At 36.6% G+C, this 27996-nt stretch overlaps 2 protein-coding genes across 9 annotated transcripts; one reads left to right on the forward strand and one right to left on the reverse strand.

The window, feature by feature from the left end:
- Nucleotides 1–1346: 1346 nt before the first annotated feature.
- On the forward strand, nucleotides 1347–27996 carry LOC139975901 (uncharacterized). 3 transcript variants are annotated; one of them, XM_071984187.1, is made up of 8 exons: nucleotides 1347–1546; nucleotides 18900–18974; nucleotides 19631–19729; nucleotides 20538–20684; nucleotides 21536–21688; nucleotides 22423–22488; nucleotides 24963–25061; nucleotides 26643–27858. In XM_071984187.1, exons 2-8 carry the CDS (start codon nucleotides 18965–18967, stop codon nucleotides 27440–27442), a joined length of 1374 nt encoding a protein of 457 aa, XP_071840288.1. In that variant the 5' UTR covers nucleotides 1347–1546; nucleotides 18900–18964; the 3' UTR covers nucleotides 27443–27858. The 3 variants fall into 3 exon arrangements, with proteins under 3 accessions (XP_071840288.1, XP_071840289.1, XP_071840287.1); XM_071984188.1 differs by lacking the exon at nucleotides 1347–1546 and adding an exon at nucleotides 15072–15209 and having other exon boundaries at nucleotides 24966–25061; XM_071984186.1 differs by lacking the exon at nucleotides 1347–1546 and adding an exon at nucleotides 15074–15209 and having other exon boundaries at nucleotides 26643–27996.
- LOC139975900 (uncharacterized) lies at nucleotides 4815–14976 on the reverse strand. 6 transcript variants are annotated; one of them, XM_071984180.1, is made up of 11 exons: nucleotides 14793–14976; nucleotides 13964–14111; nucleotides 12818–12980; nucleotides 11281–11384; nucleotides 9229–10211; nucleotides 8688–8869; nucleotides 6852–7788; nucleotides 5459–5518; nucleotides 5256–5315; nucleotides 5053–5112; nucleotides 4815–4909 (listed from the first exon to the last, which is right to left on the reverse strand). In XM_071984180.1, exons 1-11 carry the CDS (start codon nucleotides 14827–14829, stop codon nucleotides 4830–4832), a joined length of 2814 nt encoding a protein of 937 aa, XP_071840281.1. In that variant the 5' UTR covers nucleotides 14830–14976; the 3' UTR covers nucleotides 4815–4829. The 6 variants fall into 6 exon arrangements, with proteins under 6 accessions (XP_071840281.1, XP_071840280.1, XP_071840286.1 ...); XM_071984179.1 differs by lacking the exons at nucleotides 13964–14111; nucleotides 14793–14976 and having other exon boundaries at nucleotides 12818–13745; XM_071984185.1 differs by lacking the exons at nucleotides 13964–14111; nucleotides 14793–14976 and having other exon boundaries at nucleotides 11281–11377; nucleotides 12818–12949.

Below are 27996 nucleotides of genomic sequence, written 5' to 3' on the forward strand. Positions count from 1 at the left end.
GTCTTCCAACCGTTCAGGCCACCACGCCAGCCTGGTGATTCTTGGGTCGAAATAATACCTAGAGTTCCAGATTGTTCCAAAACAATGTGATATGAATGCATACCATGCCCCAATTGGAGTATTGTACATTCGCACAAAAGTTAAACCGTGAAAAAAAAAAACCAAAAAAAAAACAACACGAAAAGATAAGTAAAACAAAAGCACACAAACACAAGACGTAAAATGACCTAACGCAGTGCTTGTTTTGGCATATTTCCAGTCACCACGATCGTTTTGATCGTCTTGATGTGGAAGCGCATAAATCAAAGTAGAGATGATGTGCCAATAAGGAGGATTGGAGGTGACACAGAGCAGTTAAGAAATTCTGTGTTTAAATCTGGATATGTTTCTCCGTGCGAGCAGACGGTTCAGTGTGCTTAACTTGCTCCTCTTCTAGCTCAAAGTCTTAACTGCGTCATGATATAGAAATCTGCATGCATCCCGACAGGCCAAGCCCTCAGATATCAACGTGGAGGGGGGGGGGGGTATGATTTGTCAGTTGACAACTTCTAGCTATACTTTAGCGGACCCTAAACGTGACGGACTTAGTGAGTAAGATAATGGAAGGATTACTTCCGGTACGACACCTACAACAGCTATAAAATAGAAAGCTCCTGATTAAAACCCTAAGAGGGCTGCCAACTGTGACTGAAATAAACACCGTCGCGTTCTGACTTTACAGGGATGATAAAGGTCAGTCTCTTAACATTAGCAATTCCGTTAGATTTGTACAGTTTTTCCGATCATAGAATAGTTACAATACTACGTTGGCTTAATAGGTACATAGGAAAGGAAACAAGTCTGCTCTAATCTGAAACTTTGGACTTTTGGTCTCTACATTTGGACTTTTTTGGGGGGATCCAAATTTTGAATGGAAAAAAAGAGGCAACATTTTGAGATAAAAAGACAACATTGTGAGATTTGGGGACACTGTTTTTCTTTCCTAAGTCCTTATTAAGCCACCGTACAATGCTGACACATTGTGCACACAAAATTAAACGGCCACATGCAACCATCACAGTAGTCTACTGCTGTACACATGTAGGCCTAAGTAAAGGTTTAGTAGCTACAGCGTGATAGTCTGACGTCTATCTTGTCCGTGCGCGCATGCAAACAGTGATACAAGAGCGCTCACAATAATATCAGCATAAAATCAGAAGCGCTCGCTCCGAAATATTTGTCTGCATTGCATGCTGTACGTACATAATACATCCGCGCGCGCGTGTGCGTTGATCTATATACGAGTGTTTACTATACCGTCATACACAGTGGATTTTCAATGGAAAATATTTGTTGTCATTTTGTAGGCGTTCATATCAACACGTACTGTACTGTACTGTACTGGGCAGTTCTCTCTCCATTGCAAGCAGTGTAGTCTAGACGTTGGATATATCTTGACGTCGTTCTTCGCCTTAATTTAGTTGTTCGAACGACTCCAATGACGGCCCGGGGTTGCAGAGAAGAAAAGGACGACATTTGAAGACACAGTAAACATAACGTGATTACGGTTAGTGATATTTTACATTATCTGAAGTTATCTGTATGCATGTATATCTGTCTGTGAAGTTAGCATATGCATAGTCTACAACGTAAACCTAGTCTAGGCCTATCAGTATATGCCTTACTTTTGACTCCAGTTTTATGCACAACGAGAACAGTGTTACGTCATGGACATGTACCTATCAGCAACTGAGGCATTTTGACGGCACTTAATGCTTTCTGGGATCACTGTAGAAAAGTCTGTAGGAGAGTTAAAATATGTTCGGTCGGGATTGCGCCAGTAATATGTCGGTTACTTCTTGTAGGCGCCATCGATGGCCATCTTCTAAATGTCATCCATCCATTAGCGGCAGGGCTATTATTCACGATGTTACCATAGCAATGGAGCGTTAGAATCGAAACGGAGCTATTTTTAAACGAATATACAAGTCCCATGGAATTGTCGTGAATTTCATATTTGTTTTGGTCATAATACGTTAAATACAGAGCAAAAGCTAGATAAGGTAGAAATTAGATTTATTCGACAATGAGCAAAGTTTACCAGTAGAAAGTCCTAGTATGTCATAATTGAATCCTCCACGCTACTAGGTTTTATTCTCGGCTATGTCTGCTGTATCTGCATTATCTGCTTTGTGTACCGTCATGAATACCGCACATTTCGATCGTTTGTAATGCACCGAGAGCTCGTGGCATTGTTTATGACGTTACCGTACCTGTTTTTATCACACTGTCTTTCAAACGCCTGCCTCAGTAAATCAGCCAGTTGTCAGCTTAATCCTCAAAAGGTGGGCATATAATTAAAGTACTAAGCCATCACAAGATTTTCTTCCTTTCTCATTTTAAGTTATTTATGATTTGTTTTATCAAAAAATTGAGCATGTTTTATCTATATCTACTTTTCAAGTTGAACTTTTATATTCTGTGTTTACCAACATTTGTTTATCAACCTTTTTTATTGAAAAAAAGGGGTTATTGTCTCTGTGAGGCTTGCTGATGTTATTTTAAAGTTGTTTAATAAAAGTTTTTACAATGAGTAACTTTACTTGTTTGTGTTTTCTTTCCATGTAACTTTACTGAAAATTCCTGTTTTAGAATTAAATTTAAACAAATGCCCTAGTAGTTATAGGGATTTAAGTTTACAAACCAAATTAGTAATTTTACTCCTCATATGTTGCTATCTTTGCTCAACATACTCGTTTTTCAAGTAAATCTACACTGATATGACTAGTAGTATCAGGGATTTAAGTTTACTCAAATGGAGGGTACATTTTTTTTTCTGTGTTATAGACGAGTGCCAGAATCGCCGGCAACTCAGTGAAAGAAATGGAATTAAAGGCTTCCGTATAGGCCGCAGCCCATGAGTCGTGCTATCGTGTGACAACGTGTTGTCACACATTATCCTCTGTTCAGAATGACGTCATCGCAGATGTCATTCGTTCTCCGTGGAAAACTTAAGGACACGGCTCCCGAATTGTACACAATTTTTAACGCTTCTCGCTTGTATATCTATGAATATTGTTATTTCTCATTACCGGAAAGTTTTCTGAACATTTTCATCACGAAGTTTCACTACTTCAACAATCGGTGAAAGAGAAAACACAGTTCGATAATTGGTCCCAATTAATTCTTCTTCTGCCGACTGCCATAAAAATAATATCGAAATGGAAATTCTACGGTGCCAAATTTGACTTAAAATATGCACCAGATTGCATCTAAGGACGTTTAAAACTAAAAATTTCCCAAAGGGGAGGGGGACACCCCTTCCCCTTAGACCCCTCCCCCATTTCAGTCACCACTTCCAGATCCGTCGGCAAATCAAATCCTCCACATCCCACCCACCCCCAACAAAAAATCTTCGCTACGCCCCTGTCCGCGTGTTGCGAGATTAAGTGCCAATGTTTCAAAAGTACATTTTTCAAATGCGTGGTTTTGAAATGGGGTGTATAGGTAAGCTTGAACACCATTGGTGGTTCCTTTTGTTTAGGTTTGGTAGTGAGGTATTGCCCACGGTTTTCAAATTTTATGCCTTTCGTGGCTGAGGCAATTTCCTCTTTCATAAAGTTATGGAATAACAGTTTCTCTGTGAACGCATTCTTTTTCTGTAAGAAATCAGTCTCATTGTTACATAGACGTGCGTATCGTAAGACTTCCCCTGTAATGAAGCCTTTAAAAGTGGCAAGTGGGTGTGCAGAGTTTCTGTCGAGGTATTGGAAGGTTTCCGTGGGTTTGGTGTAGACTTTGGTGTCTAATAACCCATTGGTTTCAAACCTTGGACCTTTGAAGATTTTCAAATCTAGGTATGTTACCTCGGTGTGTAATATTTCTACCGTAAACTTTAAGAAGCGGTGAATTTCATTCAACCTGTTTACTAGTTGTTCAAGTTCCTGAAGTGAACCGTCGTAAAGCAATAGAATTTCATCTCTATAGCGGAGCCATTTTAAGATTTTATTATCTGTCGGTAAAATCTGGTTTTCCAGTCTATGCTTGACGATATCACAGATTTCCGGAGAGGCTTGGCTACCCATGGCGCATCCGATCTTTTGTAGATAGAATTGGTTATTGAACTCGAAACAGTTTCTTGTTAAAAATAAGTTCAATTAGTTTGCGCATGGATATGGAAGATATTTTATTTATTCCATATTCGCTTTTTTCCGCCTTTTCATAGACTTCTTGACATATATCTAATGCCTCCTCTTGGGGAGTATTGGTATACATGGCGACGACATCGAGTGTAGCAAGTACTACTGCTTTTGGTAACGGGGTGGCTTCCACAATTTCAGAATGTGATTTGTGTCTTTCACATAGGTGCTTTGTTTTAATACAATAGGAAGCAAGAAATAGTCCACAAATTCCGATATTTTTTCGGTCGGTGATCCGTTTCCGCTTATTATCGGGCCCTACCTTAAAAATACTTCAGGTTGCGTTAGATAGGCCTAGTGTAAAACCGCCTACACCCCCTTTTCATTAATAAGTATATCATAATTATCTCATTAAATATATCTTGTTTTATGTTTTTTCTTGGGGTGAATCTGGTGTCATAATTTTCGCGCAAAAGAAAAAACGAATCGACGCAATAATAGTGTATCCATTGTACATGCACTGTTGAGCGTTGTTAAATGTGTCTATCGAGAAAAAATATGTGCACAAAAAAGCGTGTCTGCAACGTTTCTGGTTTTTCTAGTTTTTGGCGAAATGTTTCACCATTTTGCATCTAAGCACTCACAATTAACCAAAAATTTCCACATTATGAACACAAAACAGTATTTGTTTTGATACTTAAAAAGTAGTTATCATTTCAGGATTTTCTCACCACTGGATTTGTCACCACTGCCTGTTGCTTCGAAATGTACCCTCTTTTTGGGCGGTGGGTCTGTTGGTAGATAAAGGATAGCATTAATGTCTTTTAGATATCATGCTTCAAGATACAGGTGGGTTAAATGTTGCACATTATGAACACAAAACAGTATTTGTTTTGATACTTAAAAAGTAGTTATCATTTCAGGATTTTCTCACCACTGGATTTGTCACCACTGCAAGTTGCTAAGAAATGTACCCTCTTTTTGGGCGGTGGGTCTGTTGATAGATAAAGGATAGCATTTATGTCTTTTAGATATCATGCTTCAAGATACAGGTGGGTTAAATGTTGCACATTATGAACACAAAACAGTATTTGTTTTGATACTTAAAAAGTAGTTATCATTTCAGGATTTTCTCACCACTGGATTTGTCACCACTGCCTGTTGCTTCGAAATGTACCCTCTTTTTGGGCGGTGGGTCTGTTGGTAGATAAAGGATAGCATTTATGTCTTTTAGATATCATGCTTCAAGATACAGGTGGGTTAAATGTTGCACATTATAAACACAAAACAGTATTTGTTTTGATACTTGAAAAGTAATTATCATTTCAGGATTTTCTCACCACTGGATTTGTCACCACTGCCTGTTGCTTCGAAATGTACCCTCTTTTTGGGCGGTGGGTCTGTTGGTAGATAAAGGATAGCATTTATGTCTACTTGATCATGTTTGCATATAAAGACAGGTGAAATATTGCACATTTTAAACACAAAGCAGCAAAAATATTGCTGGGATATTGGTAAATTATTGGTTTCAATTAGAAATCGGAACCTTCATAGTCATGATTGTGAGTGTAAATTATTCCTAGTAGTGGATCAAATGGTGGTCAAAGTTTAACATGGGTCAAGCAAAGGTAACAAAATATGACTTTGTATTTATCAATCCATGAATAGGCAGAAACCAATTAATATTGCTAAACTAATGACCATGCGCTTCACAACATTATTGCTCTACAATTCAGTAGTGAGAAAATGATTTCTGCTTTCATATTGCCAAGGAATCTCAAAGCAATTATACTTTTCTACAAATTACTAGGGCTAAAGGTATCTATGTGATTGCGATGGTGTGTGTATGCAAGCATACTTGGTATATAAGTAGCCCTTAGTGAGCATCATGTTTTCATGGTCACTTAAGGGTCAACAGAGGCAAAAGACTGAAGACTTCTTATGTCCAATATCTCTAGAAGATAGTCGCTTGATGTTCAATTTGCTTTGTAGGTATCCATGAGAATATCATTTCCATAGGTTTTCAAGGGGTGTCAAAGGTCATTTGAGGTGAACTGAGCTCAAAGTCTGAAAATTTTGTAAATGCAGTGTCTGAAGAACTTGGGAAAGTCCTTTTTAACATCAAAGTTTGTATTTAGCTAGCCCTTGGTGAGCAGATGATGCCTATTTTTCTAGGAGGTCAAAGGTAATTTGATGTCAACTGAGGTGATAGTCTGTAAATATTGTAAATACCATATATCAAGATGGGAAAGTCGATGACTCCTACTGTTTACCATGGCAAATAACAATCACTTGAGGTCTTCTGAAGACAAAGTGAGGAAACTGTTTAAACAGGTTATTTCAACCAGTAACAGTTGCTACAACTTCATCCTTGGTATGGAGGTTAAAGTCATGTCAGGTGACTTTCTAAAGCAAATGATCTGAAAAATGTAAACTTCAGCACTGAAGAAATGAAAGTTGGTTTGAAATTCGGCCTCTTCAATGTGTAGGTACTCATCAATAGTTACTGTCAAACCATTGTATGACATTGGACATTTCTGGTGAGTAACAGAAGTTTTATCCAAAGTTGCATCACACATATGCAAGGAAGCAATTACTCAATTGACTTTCTGGTTTGTGAATGATGACAGAAACTTATTTTTACAACAATTGTCTGCCGTCCATGATCATATCAGGTGATGCTACCTTAGGTTAAACTAACACCATATCTATTTCTAAAGTTATCAATTATACCAGTTCTGTGTATCATCTTTGACTGTTTTGCCTTTTTCATCTTTTTCTTTCTTTGAGGCAGTGGACGAAGGGCTGATTTCTTGCCCGACTGGTGTAGAGGCAACTGGTTTTCTCTCGGTATGGTCTGTTCCAGTTCAGCACATGCCAGTGTGAGTTGGGAGATGACATTTGACATGACATCAACATCAGAGGAGAGAAAAGAGAGATCCTGCAAAACCTTCAGTTTTTCTCTGAGGCACTTCTGGGTAGAATGGATATACCGATTGCAGGTACTGGCTTCTTCACCACTGACGTCTGTCTCATCTTCCTGTTGGACAGGGCTCCCAGTACCAACTTCTTGATCATCTCTTAGGCAAGATTTGAACTGAACTTCCTTTGAAAGAAAACTCAAGTCCAGGTTAAAATATGCACTGTTTTTATACAGTGGACTCAGGCTGTTCCAGGTGGCATCACTGTGTGCAAATATTGCAAAGAGATGTTTGCATGGCATGAAGTTCTCCATAAATGCAGCACATTGACATTTGGGGAACGATTTTGAGTCCCCAAGGAACACTTCATACCATTGTAAGGAATTTTCACTTTTCACCTGAAAAATATTTTCACCAACCTTTTGGACATCCTTTGATTTGTAGTGAGTGGCCGCACTTATCTTTGTCATGCAGTGCTTAACAAAGGCTCTGGGTCGATCATGCAAAAATGCTGGCACTTGAGGGTTGTATGCCTTGTACTGGCTACTGAAGGCATAGTTTTTTCTTGTGTAGGACATCAGTTGATCTGGTATGAAGTCCAACACCAGAGTTTCAGCCAATGAAGAGACAGTGTTTGTAGTTGTCAGCTTTAGGTAGAACTGCTTCAGTGTTCTGTTAAGTGCTTCTACTCCATTGTTTGTGGTGACTGACACATTGAAGCCAGGCAGTGCATATGCTCTGCACCATCGCTGTTAAGTAAATGGGTAATGGTCATCCTTAAACTGTTCTGAAATGTGAACATTTACTGTGTCTTTCATGAAATTGCAATTCTCCTCATTTCATTGTTACTATTGTTGACAGTTTTACCACAAAGTGCTTGTTGTTAGATCATATGCAACTTACAGAGTTCACAGAAGTTAAATTCATATGAAGTGGATAGACTATTAAAAGTATCACAAAACTGGACTGTACTTTCCTGTAATTGTACTAAGGTTTCGAGTAGTACCAAGTGTAGCAGAACTAGCAAGCATTGAATTCGAGCTGGCTTGATTTAAACTTCAAAGTAGTTAGATATTAAAAGTTCAACTGAAATCATTATCAATCAAACACTGTTTCAGTCATTTACTTGTAAGCCTTAGCTACAGTAGAACCTTTGAAGACACTGAACACTTGAGCATACATGTTATCTGTATGAATAATTATCAGGAAAGCTAATTAACGCAATGTATAGTTACTGTAAGGCCGTACCTATGTGGCATCCAATTTATCTAACAGGGAATACATAAATTAGATAGTGAATTAAGGGTTACTGACAATGCACAAATTTTGTTTTATTGTAACAATGTCCTAATTAAAACTAGTCATCCTACATGCATGTCAATGTATGACACGAGTATAACTAGAAAGACAATGTTCTTATATTTATATTAGTTGATTCATAGCAAATATCTTGTATGTACCAGTTATGTGAATAAAAGTTTTGGCAAAAATTGATACAACCTTACAGTTATTATGTAATATCTTAAATGGAATGATTATTTTTGTGAATGATTCTTGGGAGCTATAAATCACAAGTAAGAAGGAAAGCAAATAGCTGGATCTCATTTTGTAAGTATTGCATTAATTTTATGATGAAGCAATAACATACCTGACATATGCCAAGCCATCTAGTCTCAGTGTATGTTTTCACTCTGATGTTTGAGGAGTACAACTTGCTTGAACGCAAAATGTGAATACCTTTGTCACATTTTTCTTTTTCTTTTGCTGTTGCAATATCCCTCAGCATTTTCAAGAGATGGTGTTGGTTGTCAGTGGTTAGTTGGTTTTTTCCTGTGGAATAAAAAAAATGTTTCATGATTAGTGTTAAATTGGTGTGGGAAACAACAAAGAAGTAGCCTTCTACTTAACTTAGGTTCTGTGAAAGTGCCAGCTGGTTCAAATCGAAAATGAACTATCAAAGCTGTGGAATCCTTCAGTGTTAACCTATAGCCCAAAACAGTCTTATTTACATACTGATAGTATGTGGTAAACAATGCTGGAAATGATAAAGCCAACTAGTATTGCCCTCACCATTTATGACATGTTCAATTCTAGAACAGAGTGGGTACATACTAGTAGAAAGTTGATAAGTAGGTTTGTGTTGCAGTCTAGTGCCTGTATTTGATGATAAAAGTTAGATTGAAACCCACCTTCCCTGCACCAGCGGATCCAAGCTTGCTCTCTGTGAAAGCTGCAAACATACTTGTGAGCCTCTGGAAACACATCTTGAAGGGCCTGATACTCTGTTTCAGAATAGTCAATCATAAAAAATTGAGGTTTCCACTGAAGGTTCCACTCCTTGATGATTGAAAGGGCCTCTGCAATATGTGCAGTCGTCTCACTCTCACAGATAAATGTTGCAACAGGTGTATACCCTACATTTGTCCTTACAACCATTAAGAATAAGGGGAGGGCATATTTAGTTGTACGGTACGTGGCATCAAGCAGTACTAGTTCTCCATATCTCTCTAGTAGCATCTTCTGTTGCACTGTCTGGTGTATGAAGAGGAAAGTGTTTTTCCTTACATATGGCTCATCACTATTATCATCTAAATCGTTGTCATCAGTTAGGGGAAAACATCTTTCTGTTAAAATTTGTGCCTCTCTGATAGGTTTTGACGCTTGTTCATGACTTTCCTCGCTCGTGCATTTCCGAAGGAAGAAGTTTGATAACTTTTCTTTTGCTTTCCAATCAGCAACTTTATTTTCCAGGTTTTCTTGGTCCAGTCCAGAAAATCTACCTGCAACTAATGCATGATGCACATGGTTTTGGATGGAATGGCAGCTTGGAAAATATGCTCTGTCATTTGATGTTGGCTTAACCTGATTTGCTGGGCATAGTTCCGACTCCACAAATGTTTTAAGAACTCGCTTAATTAATGGCACTGATGTGATACCTAATGAGACATATTCATGTATTTTGTCCCTTACAGCTGCATCAATTGGTTTGGAAAAACCACTTTCAATGGACACTTTGTGATTTTTATGGGATTGGTGCAATGGTAGTTTGACATGGATTATCTGCTCTGGATTGGTATCAGCCTCTTTGGAGCGAATCGACTGGTGTAGTTTTTCCATTGTCTTCTGTTTTTCTCTTTGGCCAGCAGTTTGTGACAGTTTGAATGCATTGTATCTGGAAGACAAATTTTGAAGCCATGGAGTTTTGAAGAGATTTCAAAGTAGTCTGAAAAGAGAGACCGCCATGCATACCAACCTAATGAGAACAGGCAACTATAAAGCAGGCACTAACTTAATCTCTCTAAAGAGAGCCTCAAAGAGGGAAAGGCCAGCCATGCAAATTCTGGAGGGTCATTCTAGCCTTAACAAACAGGTTTTGATTATAAATAAGCACACATTGTGTTTCATTTTTAACTGCGAGCAACCCTCACAGTCATGAATTCATCAACTGAGTAAGAATTAGGTCATCAAATGGAGATAAGAGCTGAAAAATAATTATTTGATTTAGCAAGACTGTGAGGTTGATAGTCGAGAAATGGGGGACCTGGAGTTAACAGGCCACCTGACAGGGACCTTGTACTAGTGGTTGATGAGCCAGCTGACAAGATTTTAATGGATTTGTCTCAATTTCTATTTTTGTAATAAGTTACAAATACCCACTAAAATGCTCACATAAAGCAGCACCCCAACATACATTCTGCCATTGTTTTAGGTTTTGATGATAATCGTAACCTTTGCAATTATGATGGCGTATGTGTATTCGCGAGTGTGTGTGTTTGGGAAGCCCATCTTGTAAACATGATATCTCAAGAAGGGAAGGTCAGAGCACTTCATATTTGGTGTGTAGAAGTACCACATTAAGTACAAGAAGCCTATTGTATTTGGTAGAGATAAAGGTCATTTAATGTCACCATGGGTTAAATTGTGGAAACCTTGTATACAAAATATCACAAGAAGGGAAGCATAGGCAGACCTCATATTTGTGTTTGGAAAAACCACACTGAGTGCAACAGGCCTATTGTTTTTGATGAGGTCAAAGGTCATTTGCATTCATCAGAGGTCAATTGTTAAAAAACTTGTAAACATGATATCTCAATACTGGAACCTAGGGTAGATTTCATACTGGGTATGAATGTGTATAACATTGAGTAAGAGAAGCCTATCGATTTTGGTGGGGGCCAAAGGTTGTTTCGAGACAACACGTCAAATTGTGAAAGCCTTGTAAACATGACATTATCACATACCTTGTGATGTGTCTTATGTAGACTTTAGATGGACATCCAACTTTCCGGCTTTTCTGTACATGGAATCTCTTTCGGCTTGGTTGGCCATAATTGTGATCTGAGATCTGTTGAAAGTAAAAGAAATAAAACATATATAGTAAAAGGAGTCATTGAAGTGGTGGGAGGAGGGGGGGGGGGATACCGGTTTATACTTTCAAACATAACGTAGGGGTGAAGAATTCATATGATATATGATAGGAAATTCCTCAGATAAACATGAGCTTATGATATGTTCCTCACATGGAACACAATACCTTACCAAACATTAATGCATTAAAGCTTCGAATGCTTATAAATGATGGCTTATATTTGCCCCAAGAATGCCTTTGCTAAGGCTGCACCAGAGCCTAAAAATTTAAATTAGCTAAGGCTTTGATGGCTTAAATTTGCATATAAGTATTCACTTTGAAGCTTTAAAAATGCATTCGCTCTGCAGCCTTAATGCTAGCATAAATTTGCTCAGAAACCTAAAATGAAGGCTTCATTAAAGCTTTGAATGCTTACAAATGATGGCTTATATTTGCCCCAAGAATGCCTTCGCTAAGGCTGCACCAGAACACATTACCTTTTTAGATGAGTGAGTGCTTTGTTAGGTAGCAAGTTGACAAAAAATGAGACTTGACAAAACTGGCTCTTATTTTATTTGTAAGGCAACAAACACACTGCATGGTTATGTTGGTGCTCAACGTTTATTGCAGAACTTATTTTTTTGATGATGTTGTTGTTACTTACTTGCTGAGAGCAGGCAATCAAATGTCGCTCTTGTTTGATTTGATCAAAATTGATATGATGAAACAAACAGCTGTTTGGTTTAATTTGATGTTAAGAAAGTGAAATTGCAGATCAGCAGGATGTAAAATATTATGCCTGCTCTATTATATATCTCAATGTGGTGATAATGTCTAGCTGATTGACTTCTCTTTTCTGGTCTCAATCAGTATGCACAATGTGCACTGTACCTTGTGAACTCTGGTGCTAATAAGTTTCACCTTAACCTTAATATGCAATTGTGCATTCTACTAAATTTTCAGATAGCTATAGTTGACATATATATTTTAGTTTGTATACTGCAACAGCCAGGACCTGTATGTTTAGCTGCCAATTAAATCGTCGTTAGTGCTATCTCTACCCCACCACCTATTTCAAATTTTGGTTGTATTACTTTGTCAAAACATATATTCTTGCTTTTCTTGCAAGACAATATATTCCATATATTACCTGGTTTTCATTTGATCTTAAGTTTGTTTTTGTTTTTTAGGGGGGTTCTTTTATCTTCGATCTCAATGTCCAAGAACCAATGAAAGAATGGAAACTGTTGACAAACTACCTTCTTATAATTTAACAGTCCTTGCATGTTTTACTTTGGGCTTCTTTTTTTATTATAAATAGCAACAATTAACAACATACTGACATTGTTTGATATTTAAAGTCAAAGATTGCAGTTTTGGGGAAAACTTTCATAACTTTGCATTATATTGGTAACAGTTTCCAGACCAACCTTCACTGTTGGATTTTTCGTTGGTTTTGGTGGTTTCCCATATTGGCAGTTCAATATTTCCCTGCTTGTTACTTGCAGTGGTATGTTGTCATCAATATCTTCAATTTTCCACAGGATTCGGTTCCTGGCAGCTTTCTTTCTTTTGCTGTTTTTGTCATCTGCCCTGTAAGGAAAGTGAATGAGGGTAAATAGTATGGCATAAATGGATGTATGAGGTGAATTATGGACCAATGCTGGATTTCTAAGAAGATTAATTTCTGTATTTGAAAGGTTAATTGTTTCAAGTTTGAAGTTTATTAAAAATTCCAGAATATTTATAAATAGGATATGAAAACAGTTAAGAGTTATAAAGCTTGAAATAGCATGTACCATATGTACAAATAATCAATCAAAAGTTAATCAATGTCACTGGCTGCAGACATATCATCATCAAACCACAATGTATTAGTTCAAACCAACATAATATTTTAGGTTCCCATGCTTTGCTTAGAATAGTCTGTACAACAAAACCCCTGTATATGAGGGAGCAGCAGAAACATGTCAAGGTCAGATGACATTTTCTAACTGAGAAAATCGATTGTATAGTCACAAACATTTCTCAATGATAGCATGCTGTACATATAGTTGGACTAATAAAGTTACAGTGGGGGGATCTTAAAGAGCCATAGATGATGATTTTGTTTTTAATAATTAAGATCAGTGGATGGCAATTAGATGTGCCTACATATGGTTTATGGTACAGATCAACCCTATTGTGCATAATATAGCATAATTATGTAGGCCTATGAGGTCCATCTAAAAAAGGTATATATTTTAGAAAACTATTATGCCAATTTAATACTTGAGGGTGACTTAAATACCAAATCATTTTGGCTATATGTGATTGCTTAAATGCATGATTTATCAATGTCAGTATCAATTGTAGAAGCATGTTATTGCTGTCCATGCAGCTACAAAATCATTGATTGATTGAATAATCATGTGAGGCATTTACTTAAATTTCAAACACATTTTCTTAGTCAATGTAGAAAAATCTAGATGGGAATGTGAGTTAGGGCACAATTTTACAGCTCTGACAATACAGGTATTAGAAACTTACCTTTACGGTAGTGGTGTTATGTCTTAATTATTGAATTGTTTTCTCACCATTTTGCATATGATGTCAACGTTACTCGACTATGACACTTCAGTAATTGTTGTAACTCATCTTTGGAATTTACTACACCACTCACAAAACCATCGCCCATAGTCTTCATTTGAAAAAATGGAGGTAGCCATTCTTTGGGATGGGCATCTGAATTGTATGAAAGATAAGGTTAAATTACGTTATGGATAAAATCTTAAAACCTTGTAGCCTGTGGGGTAGTTTGGGTGCAGAATTTATCCTTGGTACTTTATGATGCCAGTTAAAATCTGGATGTGTAAATTTGGTTGAACGGGGGAGGGAGACTATGTTGGAATGCCTTGCATCCATGCAACCCTCTCTACATGTGCTCTTCCACCTTAAATTATACATGTCCTGATCTACATATTTTGCTCCCATAATGCTACTCATTCTGTATTAAAAATATATTGGTGCATGCCAGTGCTGGGCAGCCAAGTAGCAGACTAGCCCATACATGCCATGACAACATAAGTACCCAGTCTAATTGATCAGGGTTTTTTATTCTTTAAAGTTTAAGTATAGGCTATGCCCAATTATAGCTACCCCATGACTTAAAATAGTTAGATTAAGTTACTCAACAGAAATCATTGCTTTCTATCAATTCTGTAACAAAATCATCGTTATATGCCTATATGTTGGTAGCTTGTTAGCAATAAATAGCCTACTTTACAGTGGTTTTCAGTAAGGGCCGCGGGCTACAATGTCGTGTACAAATTGATAAAATACTCGGCTCTTTGGTGCCCTGTTTTTCTAGTACTGTATATTGAACATAACCCTAAAGAAGTTAACCTAAATTTCTTCGATCTTTACCAGGAGGAAAACTTCTGTCGCAGTTCACTTCCACCATTTTGTGTCCAGTCAATTTTGGTTCAGAATCAAGATATTATCCCGTCCAAATATAGCTTAACTTCGAATGTATCATGAACGTAGTGTGTAATACACACCGGATAAACCCAAAATTTCCCGCGCTACCCAAGTTTGAGAGATTGTCGTATTAGGAACTTTTGGCATGTGACGTCACCATGTACATGACGTCACATGCAATGCTACGTCACCCTTTCACGTTATGTCAACGAAACCCCAAAGATTGAGTGAGAACCGTAAAAGGAGCGAGTGTCCTTTCTCCGTTTGTTTACAATATTGGATTGGACTCTAGCGAACATCTGTGCCTAGGCGCCCAGCTAGACACAATTTCCAACTCTGCAGTCATCAACGATATAATTACCAGTAAGTCTCACTTGTCGAAAATAGCTCTTTAAAACCCCTTTATCGGAAGGTGAAGAGGATAGCATTAATTTTTTTTTGCATCGACAGAGATGGCTGGATTTGTTGATTTGGATGGGGACACCAACTTATTGTTATGTTACACTTTTTGTAACGTTAGGCTTAGTTCCACGACATTCATATGTTTCGAGTTGTACAATCACACGCGTTAATAAGGCCTGTGTTGACTTGCTATATTACTAGGGAGTGTATACCAAGCCAACGTATATCCCGTGTTCCCAAAAAAATAAATTCTGCATGGTTAATCTTTGCTATATATTTCCTGTATGTTAGTGAAGTATTTTATGAAAGTGCTGCAAATTTAAAAATGAATATCTCCATGTTTAAAGGTATCAATGTTAGCTGGTTTTGTTCTCGTTATGTTATGGATCAAAACTTTCAATGAAAATGTGGAAAACAACTTGACAATTAAACATAGCAATTACAGTGTCTACCAAGGTATGCCACATAGTCTTGATTCTTGACGGGCTCCAAGAAAGGAAAGTCTTTTTCAAACCCTCCCAACTTCAGCACAAAACAGATACTGTAGAAAAATTCACAAACAACAGAAATAAACTAACAGCCCTGCACATTAACGTATACAACTCCAAAAGCCTAAAACTATGTTCCTCATCATCGTGGTTGTCCAAGTTTGCCTTGGAGTTATCCAATGGAGTTGCAGAGACAACAAACTCAGGGAGAAAGTTCCATGTACTTACTAGTTGGTAAGAAAAATAGTTGAGACGTGTATTTGATTTGCAATGCTTTTTGGCAATCTTGTAGCTGTGCCCTCTGGTTTTGGCAGACTGATCAAAGGAAAACAATTTGCTACACTCAATATCTTCCAAACCATAAACAATCTTATAAGTTTGAATGACAGTAGATCACCTCTCTTTCTGTTGCATTTGAATGTAGGTAACTTAAGTGCACGTAATCTGTCACAATAATCATAGTTATACAGACCAGGCACAAAACATGTAGCTCTGTGTTGAACACTCTCAATACTGCTTATGTCCTTTGTTAGATGTGGGAGCCAAATAACATTACAATATTTTAGATGTGGCCTCACAAGTGCTTTGTATGATAAGATAATAACTAAAGTAGCATTTACAGCTCGAAAGGCTAAATCAAACCAAGCATGCTGTTTGCTTTGTTCACCTTGGTAGAAATGTGCTTGCTAAAATTTTAGGAATCCTGGAATAGCACCCCCAGGTCTTTCTCTTCACTTACGCTTTGCAATAGATTGTATTTAGTGTCATTATAACCAAGAAAGAAATAATGATGTTTTAGTATTGTTCCTTCCAAAATGCATAACATTAAATTTACAAATATTCAAGGAGAGTTGCCACACTTGAGACCACTGTTGCAAGTTGTAAACATCATGTTGCAGGACTGCTTTATCATTGTCTAGGCTGACTCTAGAATAAATATTTGTAACATCAGCAAACATTCTTATGATATTCTGCGCAACTTCTGGTAGGTCATTGATATAGATCAAGAACCACACTGTACCCAAAACACTCCCTTTTGGAACTCCACTGATGGGAAATTAGTTAATGCCTAATAATACGTTCCATACATTTGCCGACAACAGGGGTTAAGCTACCTGGTTGATAAAGTAGTTACAGTACATGGCTCAGATTTCTTTCCCTATTTAAATGGGAACTACTGCAGCATAATTCCATGCTCTAGGAAGTCTTCCTATGCTTATAGTTGAATGAAAAATTCTTGTTAGTGGATCAACAAAAATGCTTGACATTTCCTTTAGAAGATGTGGTGGATGAATATTGTCTGGACCTGGTGATTTACTAGGATTTAATTTCTCAATTCCTTTGCTTACAATATCCTCAGTAATAGCAATGTGGCTTAAAGTCTCAATAAATCCCCTATCAGCCAGCAATGGAACCTCACCCTGTTTTTCTTTGGTGAACACGCTGGTAAAATCAATCAGACTTGGTGGTAGAACCATCAGGCAAAATGAGATCACTTACAGATGTGGTAACTTAAGATTTGCTTCTAACATATTTCCAAAAGTGATTTGGGTCAGTCTATATTTTGGTGGCAACTAAGCCCTCATGAGACCAATTGGTGTCTTTAGCCCACAGAATTTTTTTTTCAAGCAATTTTAAAAAGTTCAAAATCTTTAATTTGCCTAGAATACTTGTCATTTTGCCAAGCATGTTGTTTCCTCTTAACACTCTTTAGAGTTTCGGCAGTTATCCAAGTACTGTAGGCTTTGGATTATGGCTTGGATAATAGACAGACATTGGAACGTATGCTTTTAACACTAGAATAATATTTCAGAGCAAATTCATCCCACATTGCATCAAGATTCTTTCCAAGGAACCTATCATCCCATTTGATATTACTCCATTCCTCTGAGAATTTAGCAAAATTACACTTATCGTACCTCCAAGATTCTTTCTTTACACCATAAAATTTGGAAACACTTTATAAAATATCAAAGACAATAACACAATGGTCGCTTTGCCAATTGGTGAAAAATTATCCACCTGCTGCATATCCTCTTCTTCCTTTGACAAAATTAAATCCTAAAGGTGTGGTTCATCGCTACAGGTACAGTACTTCGGAATCTCGATGGCTGATTTACTTGTTGAAAAATGTTCTCAATATGCAACTCTGAGTGAGATGTCACTCAGAAAGACCAATCAATACTTGGATAGTTGAAATCACCAACGAAAACAACAACACTAGCGTCAGATTCCACAGCTGTTTGTATCATTTTATTCAAAATTAAGGTCACACGCTCTTCTGGGTACTGTTATCGTTGGAGCCAGTAGTACACCAAGATGCATCACTATATAAACTATTTTTATTATAAACGTTTCGAGTAACTACCTGTGTTTTCTCAAAGGCCCTTGTAATACTTCAAGTTGACTTAACACTGATATTATTTACTTATCCTACTGTACAGTAGACCTTAGATGGTGCTGAGTAGGACTACAGTAGTACTGTAATACTACAGTACTGTAGTTTATGATTGGTGTTTGGTCATTTTTATCTTATGGAAAATTTTGTGACCAGAAATATGTACCCTTATAATGATGTGTTAGTCAACACAACAAAAAACAACATTTATTGCAATGATGATCACTCCTCTGAGGCAGCATACTGTGTACAGTATAAGTAGCTAATGTTTACTGTTATCTAAATATCATTCTAGAAAACTGCAATAAGTATCTGCTGCATATATATATCACAAAGTAGGAAATTATGTGTGTTTAAACAGTAAAGCTAATGATTGGGACCAATATTGCTCACAGTCCTAACTGTTTTCTTTGGAATGCTTTTTTCAACCTGTAAACATGAAAAAGTTGTTTTTAATGTGATTTATGTTTTATCAACAATCGACAAATCGGACATGGATCTACTCTGCCTATCATGATACATATATAGGTTGGACCTAGCCATTTTCCATTACTATATACCCACCCATGTTTGCACCCCTTCTATCCTGAAATTATTATTATTCCTTGTAAGAGGTACAATCTGAAATGAGGAAATTGGTGCCATATGCCTTTAGTGCATCCCATTGAAACAATCTCATATCTGTGCCACCAATCATCTATATATTCATGTTTTAGTCTATTTGCTTTGCTCAAGTTAAAAATTGTTCTTTCTTTTGTTGATCAGGTTTCTCATTTTCATCTGTCAGACAATACGGAAGCCCTGCTTCAGAAGTCCATACAGAAATCAAAATGATATGGGGTAAATGTTTCATAATTGCTGTACAATGGTGGGAGTAAAAACCCTGAAATATGTTCCATAATTATATGTAAATGACTGCAGGAGTGGCAGTCTGTAACCATTTTACAGTACATCGTAACTTCAAAGTGAAGGTTTTGCGAGAATAGAAATCAAAGCAATATTTTAGCTGAATGGAGTTAATGATATTGTAATAAGGAATGATAGGGTGTCATTGGACTAATATCTTCAGACCCTTTCTTGGGTTCTGTGTGCATAATTACTGCATATATGTGTGTGACATGGAGAGATTCAGAGATTGCCTCAGTCAATGTACTGAGGGAGGGAGGTCAACACAAATCACCATTTGTGATGACCTTCCTCCCTCAGCCAGAAGCTTAGCTTGAATTAGTAACAAGTGTTTAAAGTAATTGCCATCAAATTTGCTCTTCTTTTAAAAAGTAACCACAGAACAGCTGCTGTTTTCATTGTTTTGATTTCATTATAAAATTCTTACTGCTGGTTGTTAGCATGTTTCCTAGATGCCTTCTCATGTAAATATACTGTATATTTATGATTGAAGACTTTCATAATTGATCGCTGCAGGCTATTTTCTGCAAAACAAGCAAAAACAAATAATTACTAGGACTTTTAATTCTTCTTTCGTTCTATTTCATCAGGTAAAGTCCTTCATCCAGGGGAATCACTCACAGAAGTGGTTGACAGTGAAATTCATCTCTCAATGGCTTCCTTAGAATGCAGACCAAGGCTATCATCCAGTAATCTATAATACTGTACTTCCTTAAATGTTTAAATGTCGCAATGAATAGCAAATCTTATATGATTTTTAGCGGTAAGGGACCCAGATACGCAAGAGCCTAACCAAAGGCTTCTATTGTTCAGTGTCTTAATAATTCTATCGAATAACCCTCCTGGCAAAAATTCTTTGCGTTCCCTAAACTATATATGTATGTGGTCCATGTGCCACAAGTATTGAACGCCAAAACCGACAAAAATGCAGAAACAAATTATGTAAACCTAAGTCATTTATGTGAATACAAATTTATCGCCACATAATGACCAAGAACAACTCAAGTCTTTATGTGGCAATATTAGCTCCTCCACATAATGACCAAGAACATTTTATGTATCATGGGATCCTAACACTACCGCATAATGACCGCCAATTTGAGTTGCTCTTGATGAACACATGTTGACAATATGTCGTACCTAGTCACTTGAACATTTTTCTGACAGCATTGTCAACCAGCAGTTCAAAACCTCAATTCTTTTCTTAGACCAAATAATATACAAAACAATGGTTTGAACAGTACTCACCTTTGCCATATTAAAATAAGTAATTTTATGATTATCGGATTCTGAGCAGCACAATCTCCTCCCCTCAACACTACCACTGACAGGAATTGTGATTTGTTCTGTTGGATGTAGTTTGTTTCTGACTGTATCAAATCTCTTTATAGTTTATAGCCTATTGCAGAGTAGGTTTTCAGTTGCATACTTTCAAACATCATTTGAGACCCTCATCTTGATTAATTCTATATATACTGTACTTGTTTATTCTTGCAGAGAAAGACCTGACTGCCCATGTTATTCTCAGGACTCATACTGGCGAGTATCTGCTCTGCTCTTTGGGATATGGACCAACACCGCAGCAGAATTTAGACCTGGTCCTTCAACCGCAGGAAGAAATCACATTTAGTGTGGAGGGATCAGGTACGGTCATGCAGCTATTGTTTTGACGATTGTCTGAAAATTGGGAGTAAATTTAAACAATTTTGTTAATTAAATATGTTTTAATAGGTTCAGATGACATCTCAAAGAATTCCCTCACTATTGACCTGGAATTTTAGTAGTTTAGCTAAAAGTTTCCAGGCAAACTCTTTGGGAGGTTCTGACCCTCCACATGATTCAGTGTTTGGTTACAAAATGAAATCCCTCATTAAGGAATGTAGGGTTTGAGACTGGCAGTTAAGTGATTCTTGAAATTTGTGTGACCATTTTTAGACTATATAGCATATTTGTTTACCAAGTGGTATGGTCCAGTGACTGAAGGCGATGGCTTAAGAAGCATGGACAAAAGTAATTTGGATTTTTTTCATCCAAGAGAAATCTACAGTCTTCCCTTCTGAAATATTCATGCAAATTGTATAAGATCCAAAATTACCAAAAAGTGTAAATTAGGTAGGCTCCTGATGTGAAGTGAGAGTAATAAGCCATTCAGCTTCTAGAATAACAGTCTTCCAGCATCGATTGTATTGGGATAGTGATTATTGTAATGATGGTGTCACATGTCTTGTACACAGTAAATCATTGTATGTTTAATACTGTTTTCACATGTTTGGCAAATTCATAACTGATAACAAAGTTTGACACTTTTCTGATTGGAATTTCTTCAATTTCACTTCCAGTGTGAATGTTTAATTTGGTTATATTTTGAATATGTTGTTTGAAGATATATATTGAAATTAAGTTGAGTGAAAATGATTCTAATGGTCTTGGCACTGATACCCCTAAAATTGAAAGATATCCCTTTGTTTTAATTTAAATTACTTTCTCTATCATAGGAGTTGTGTACCTGACAGGTTACACCATACCAACTACAGAACCAGTAAGTTACTATGGTGATACTGGATTTGATGAAGAAGCTATTGAAGACTGTGGAGAAGTCCCTCAAGATCAGGAAGATTTCCAGCAAGAGTGGGAAGTAGCTGCTTCAGGTTTGCTGGTTACTCTATCTTTGGAAATTAACATTTAAAGTGACTATATGATGATGCCTCAAGTGCTAGATAGAGTACTCAACACTAGCAGTTTGATATTAATAGCTTTGAGAGAATCTTGTGTTCCAAATGTTGTTTATATAATTAACATAATAAGAGTCAGGCAGTCCTTGCGATGAATTTGGTTCCATGAATTTATACTTCATTTTATCGCTCCTGCATGAAGATACTGATGAGTGCTCATGATAGTACAAGGTGTTAGGCACATATCTGGGGATGGAGTTATATCTCACACAGACTGGGGCTACATTCTATTAAAATTACTGGTTTATCAAACAAAGTGTAACATTATTTGAAAAAAAAAAAATCTGCTAGTGCCTGTTTTGGGATGACCTACCATCATCCTCTCATCTGTGTTGAACTTATCTGCTAAAATACCAAGTCCTCTAGATTTGATAAGTTCCAGTTCAAATGAACAACTTCAACAGAATGACAAATGTCTCTTCAGTGTTCTACCTTGATGATAACATTAAATTAAATACAAAGGTTTCACTGTATGCAAGAAAATATTCCAACTTGATTCCTTTCTTTGGCAACGGATGCACTAAACTGACATTAATATTCAGTAATGTGAGTTTGCCAGAGGCTATTGTTTTCTATTACTGGAAAGTACTACCTTTTAACATGTTACTTTATGAAGGCTTGAAGTTTTTAATAATTATATTTTTATTCAGAGGGAACAGATGTCACTGTGAAGTCAGAAGCACAAAAAGAAGATGTTCCACAAACTTGTGGCCAAGGTACTTACTTTTACTGCATAACACATTAAATCAGGGCAGTTTTAAGATCATACAAATACTTGTCAAAAGCTCACACGTCTTCAACTGAGTCTTAAATTCAACTTGCTGTCTATTACAAAACTTTTGCAGTATTTTACCGAAACTTTACTCTGATCTTTATTTCTAAATTTTTCAAACAATTGTAGTATGAGATTTGTTTTATGATTTTAAAATGTACTTTCTGTTGTACTGTTATGCTCTCAGAGACTTGCAACACAAAACAAAATAAGGAAAATGAAAGGGATATCAAAATAGAAACAAAGAATAACAAATAAATGGGACATTCTTGATAGGGTTGTTGTTGACCTCCTTGAAGCGGACTTGCCTATTAATACTTTGTAACGATCAGACTGACTGATCAGACTGACTGACTGACTGATCAGACTGACTGACTGATCAGACTGACTGAGTGACTGACTGACTGATCAGACTGACTGACTGACTGACTGATCAGACTGAGTGACAGACTGACTGACTGATCAGACTGACTGACTGATCAGACTGACTGACTGATCAGACTGACTGACTGATCAGACTGACTGAGTGACTGACTGACTGAGCAGACTGACTGATCAGACTGACTGAGTGACTGACTGATCAGACTGACTGAGTGATCAGACTGACTGAGGGATCAGACTGACTGACTGATCAGACTGACTGATCAGACTGAGTGACTGATCAGACTTAGTGACTGACTGACTGATCAGACTGAGTGACTGACTGAGTGACAGACAGACTGACTGAGCAAACTGACTGACTGATCAGACTGACTGACTGATCAGGCTGAGTGACTGATCAGACTGAGTGACTGACTGACTGATCAGACTGAGTGACTGACTGATCAGACTGACTCAGTGACTGACTGATCAGACTGACTGATCAGACTGACTGAGTGATCAGACTGACTGACTGATCAGACTGACTGAGTGACTGATCAGACTGAGCAAAGGTCATGGTAGCTGTCTGAGTTTATTCTGCCAAACATTAGGATGCTATTAAGTTCACAAAATCCCATAGCAAGTCAGTTCATTGGCTTGACTGCAAATACTTTACCATAAATTAAAAGAAGAGATGTGAAAACCCTGGACTTTGATAGCTTTAAAAGCTTTCCAGTCCTTGGTGAATAAGCAATATTAGGAATACAATCAAAGTAGTTTTCCCTGAGTCTCTTTAATATCTTTATATCTATTGGTAGATATGCTCTGTTCATTTCTTTGTAGTTTTTATTATATTAGCTCCAATCTGATGGTATGAAGCACTTTCTTTTAAGACAAAGACAAGACACCAAAAAGCATGAAAATAATGACATTGTTATGAAATTTGCCTAAATTAAAACAGAAAATATAAGATTAGGCCTAAAATTGTTTGGTTTGCAAATGGAGTACTAAGGGATTGTCTCAACTATGTGGGACACAAAATAACACATAACAAAGTATTCAGTCATGCAGTAGTAACAAGCATGGTTTATATCCATATAAATGTCTTACTAGTTAGGTTAGGTTGGCATATTACATAGCTTGCTCAAAGTCACACAAGTGAAACCCTGACCATCTTTGAAGTATGTATATTGATATGTATTTGAAGAATGTATAGATATGTATTTGAAGTATGTATACATAAGTTTATATATATATAAATATGTCTTTGAAGTATGCATAGATATGTATAGATATTTATTTGAAGTATGCATACATGTATATATATGTATTTGAAGTATGTATCTAGATATGTATTTGAAGTATGTATAGATATGTATTTGAAATATGTATAGACATGTAATTGAAGTATGTATAGATAAGTATTTGACGTATGTATAGATATGTATTTGAAGTATGTATAGATAGGTATTGAAGAATGTATACATATGTATTTGACGTAAGTATAGATATGTATTTGAAGTATGTATAGATATGTAATTGAAGAATGCATAGATATGTATTTGACGTAAGTATAGATATGTATTTGACGTAAGTATAGATATGTATTTGACGTAAGTATAGATATGTAATTGAAGTATGTATAGATAAGTATTTGACGTAAGTATAGATATGTATTTGAAGTATGTATAGATATGTAATTGAAGAATGCATAGATATGTATTTGACGTAAGTATAGATATGTATTTGACGTAAGTATAGATATGTATTTGACGTAAGTATAGATATGTAATTGAAGTATGTATAGATAAGTATTTGACGTAAGTATAGATATGTCTTTGAAGTATGCATAGAACTGCAAACAACTTTGATACTGCAGCTTCTTTGGTCTTCACTGCTACTTGTATATACTCACAGAATACTGCATCTGACCTACTGTATATTAGCGGTTACTTATTTTATATCTTTTCGATGCTTTTTTCAATTGATGTGTCTGTTTGTATGTGTGTGACATTCTGGTTGTCAAGACATATTTATGGTTTCATTTACCTGTCACAGTAGGAGAAGTCCACTCTGCTCCAACAGAGGCCAACGAGGACAATTTAAATTACCAGAACGAACAGATGGAAAGTTCTGACAGGCTGTCATCTCAAGGAGGTGAGGGAACTCTATCAACTCATTGTTAAATGTTTTGACTTGTGCATCAGCAGCTTTAGTCTGTTTCTCTCGAACAGAGACTGGAACATTAAGTACTTGATGAAATACACACATATGACAGATTATTTGGTTAAGCAGAAGATATTAGACATATTATATCCTATATTTTGCTTACCTTCAAAATTACATTTCTAAAACGACAGACCATTCATATGCTATATAGCCTTATGCTATAAGTTTGTCTTCTTACTAGAACACTTTTGTTTTACAGAAGAGAAACAATCATTATCATTCTGTGTGTTTTAAAGAACTTTTCAAGAATTCTGTTTTTCCACGTCAAGTTTGTTTGCTAGGCTTCCATCTTTGCAGCTCAGTGTATTGGATATACATATAGTCCATATTCAAGTAAAAGAAAACATGGGCTCTGATATTTGTTTTTCATGAAAGTCATTTATGGAAAATTTGATTGAATATAACATGTATGTGAACAAATAAAAATGATATAGAATATAACTTAGATGAAGATATCGAAATTCTCAAGATTGAATTACAGTACATTACTAGTGTTCCTGATTCCAGAGATAATAGAATTTATAAAAGAATTTCAGGATGTCTTTAATATCTCTAGCTCACAAATATAACTTTTGAGGATTTTTGAGGACTTTGGGTCTTGCTCCTTTCAATGTTGTGGAACCTGTGGTTTGGAAAATGTAAGTGTTGTACATTGGCATGATTCAGAAGTAAATAAAATTGAAAGTCTTTCATTTCACCAAATATGGAAATATGCAACCAATCTTGATAAATTGATTATGCTGTATTAAAATACAAAAAATAAACAACATGGGATATGGAGTTAGGAGAACAGGTGGGCAAGGATGGGGGTGGGGGATATGTTTAATGGGTAAGTATGTAAACCTGTAGAGCAATTAAATACCATTTGCACTTAAATTATAGGAGTATTGCAGCTAGCTGTTTTATGTAGCAACTATCTGAATGTATGAGCCCATGGTTCAGTAAAGAAACTGCTTGTTATGTCCAAAGATAAATTCTTGCTTAGTAGTTGCCTCATGCATTTCAAGTTGTCCATCTATAACCATCCAGTGATTGTCATGTTTTTTAGCCATTCATCAGTGTGATGCTATTTTTACTATCTTCTCTTTTCTTTAACATACTTTCACTTCATCTCAAATGTCTTGTTATTGTATGTGTTACTGTTGTTATTGTATTTGTTGCTGTTGTTATTGTATGTGTTACTGTTGTTATTGTATTTGTTACTGTTGTTATTGTATTTGTTGCTGTTGTTATTGTATTTGTTACTGTTGTTATTGTATTTGTTGCTGTTGTTATTGTATTTGTTACTGTTGTTATTGTATTTGTTGCTGTTGTTATTTTTTAACTTCTCTCTCACTCTGTCTGTCTGAAATGTTTACTTTTCTTTCATCTGAATTGTTGTCAGTGTATATTACTGTATTAATATTTATCCAAATCAACTGTTGTTTGGATATCACCATATGTGTTATACAACATGTATGCATTTCCTTTGTTTTTCAATGATATCGTTCTTTGTTTTCTCATTCTTAGATGAGATAGCTGTAGTTCAACTTGATGATGAAGAAGATGAAGCTTTCACTGCTGTCAAATGGAGGTTAAGTGAATCTACAATGACTGGTCACCAACAGGAAGGACAGTCCCAGCAAGCAATGCAGAAATGTCTTGCATGTCCAAATCTGATTCCATTCAGAGGACAATTTGAGGACAATGAAGGACAGTTGTCTTCCAATATTGTCCTTCATTGTAAGAGCTGTTTACAAAGATTACAAGGCAGTGGAGGGCACCAAACATTATCACCAAGGTATAATAAGCCAGCGCAGGATCAAATGGGAGCCAACAGAAGGAAACGTCAGTCTTGGAAGTCGTCTTATTCTGTTCCGCAGAACTCACAGACTGGAAGGGTGTATGGAACTGACCAACGAGGTGCTGGAAATGTCAGTTATCAACTTCCTGATGAAAGACAGCATAGGACAAACAAAGACAAGCTTTGTAGTTACTATTGTTCATACTGCAGCAAAGGTTTCTCTTCCTCGGCAGGTCTGAAGGTACATGAGCGAATGCATACAGGAGAGAAACCATATAAATGTCGTTTCTGTCCAAAGGCGTTTACTCAGTGCACAAATTGGAAGAGTCATGAGAAAACACACACAGGAGAAAAGCCGCATAAATGCTCTTACTGCGAGAAAACTTTCATTCGTACAGATGCCATGAAAAGTCATGAGAGAACTCATACAGGAGAGAAACCCTATCGTTGTCAGAACTGTCCCAGAGCCTTTGGGCAGAGGTCAATGTTGAAGAAGCATGAACTCCTTCATCATTTTGATTTATGATATAAACTATATGAACTATATGATATAAACTAGGGAACTGTGGTTTACTCCCACAAAACACAGCTAGTAACTTTATGGAGACAGTGGATACAAAATACAAGGCAAAGGTAATAAACTTGAGGACTTGGTTGTACACCTGCAAACTTGAGGACGTAGTTGTACACCTGAAAACTTGAGGACTTGCTTGTACATCTGCAAACTTGAGGACTTGGTTGTACATCTTAAAACTTGAGGACTTGGTTGTACACCTGCAAACTTGAGGACTTGGTTGTACACCTGAAAACTTGGTTGTACATCTGCAAACTTGAGGACTTGGTTGTACACCTGAAAAACTTGAGGACTTGGTTGTACATCTGCAAACTTTAGGACTTGGTTGTACACCTGAAAACTTGAGAACATGGTTGTACACCTGCAAACTTGAGGACTTGGTTGTACATCTGCCGAAGAATGCTAAAAGTTTGAGAACTTTGTTACTAAGTCTACAGAAAACACTGACAAGATCAGTATTCAGACAGTTGACAAGAAGCTCTAACATATCAAAGGCTATGATTCTT

Source organism: Apostichopus japonicus, chromosome 11 (assembly GCF_037975245.1).
Source record: "Apostichopus japonicus isolate 1M-3 chromosome 11, ASM3797524v1, whole genome shotgun sequence".
Classification (NCBI taxonomy): Eukaryota; Metazoa; Echinodermata; class Holothuroidea; order Aspidochirotida; family Stichopodidae; genus Apostichopus; species Apostichopus japonicus.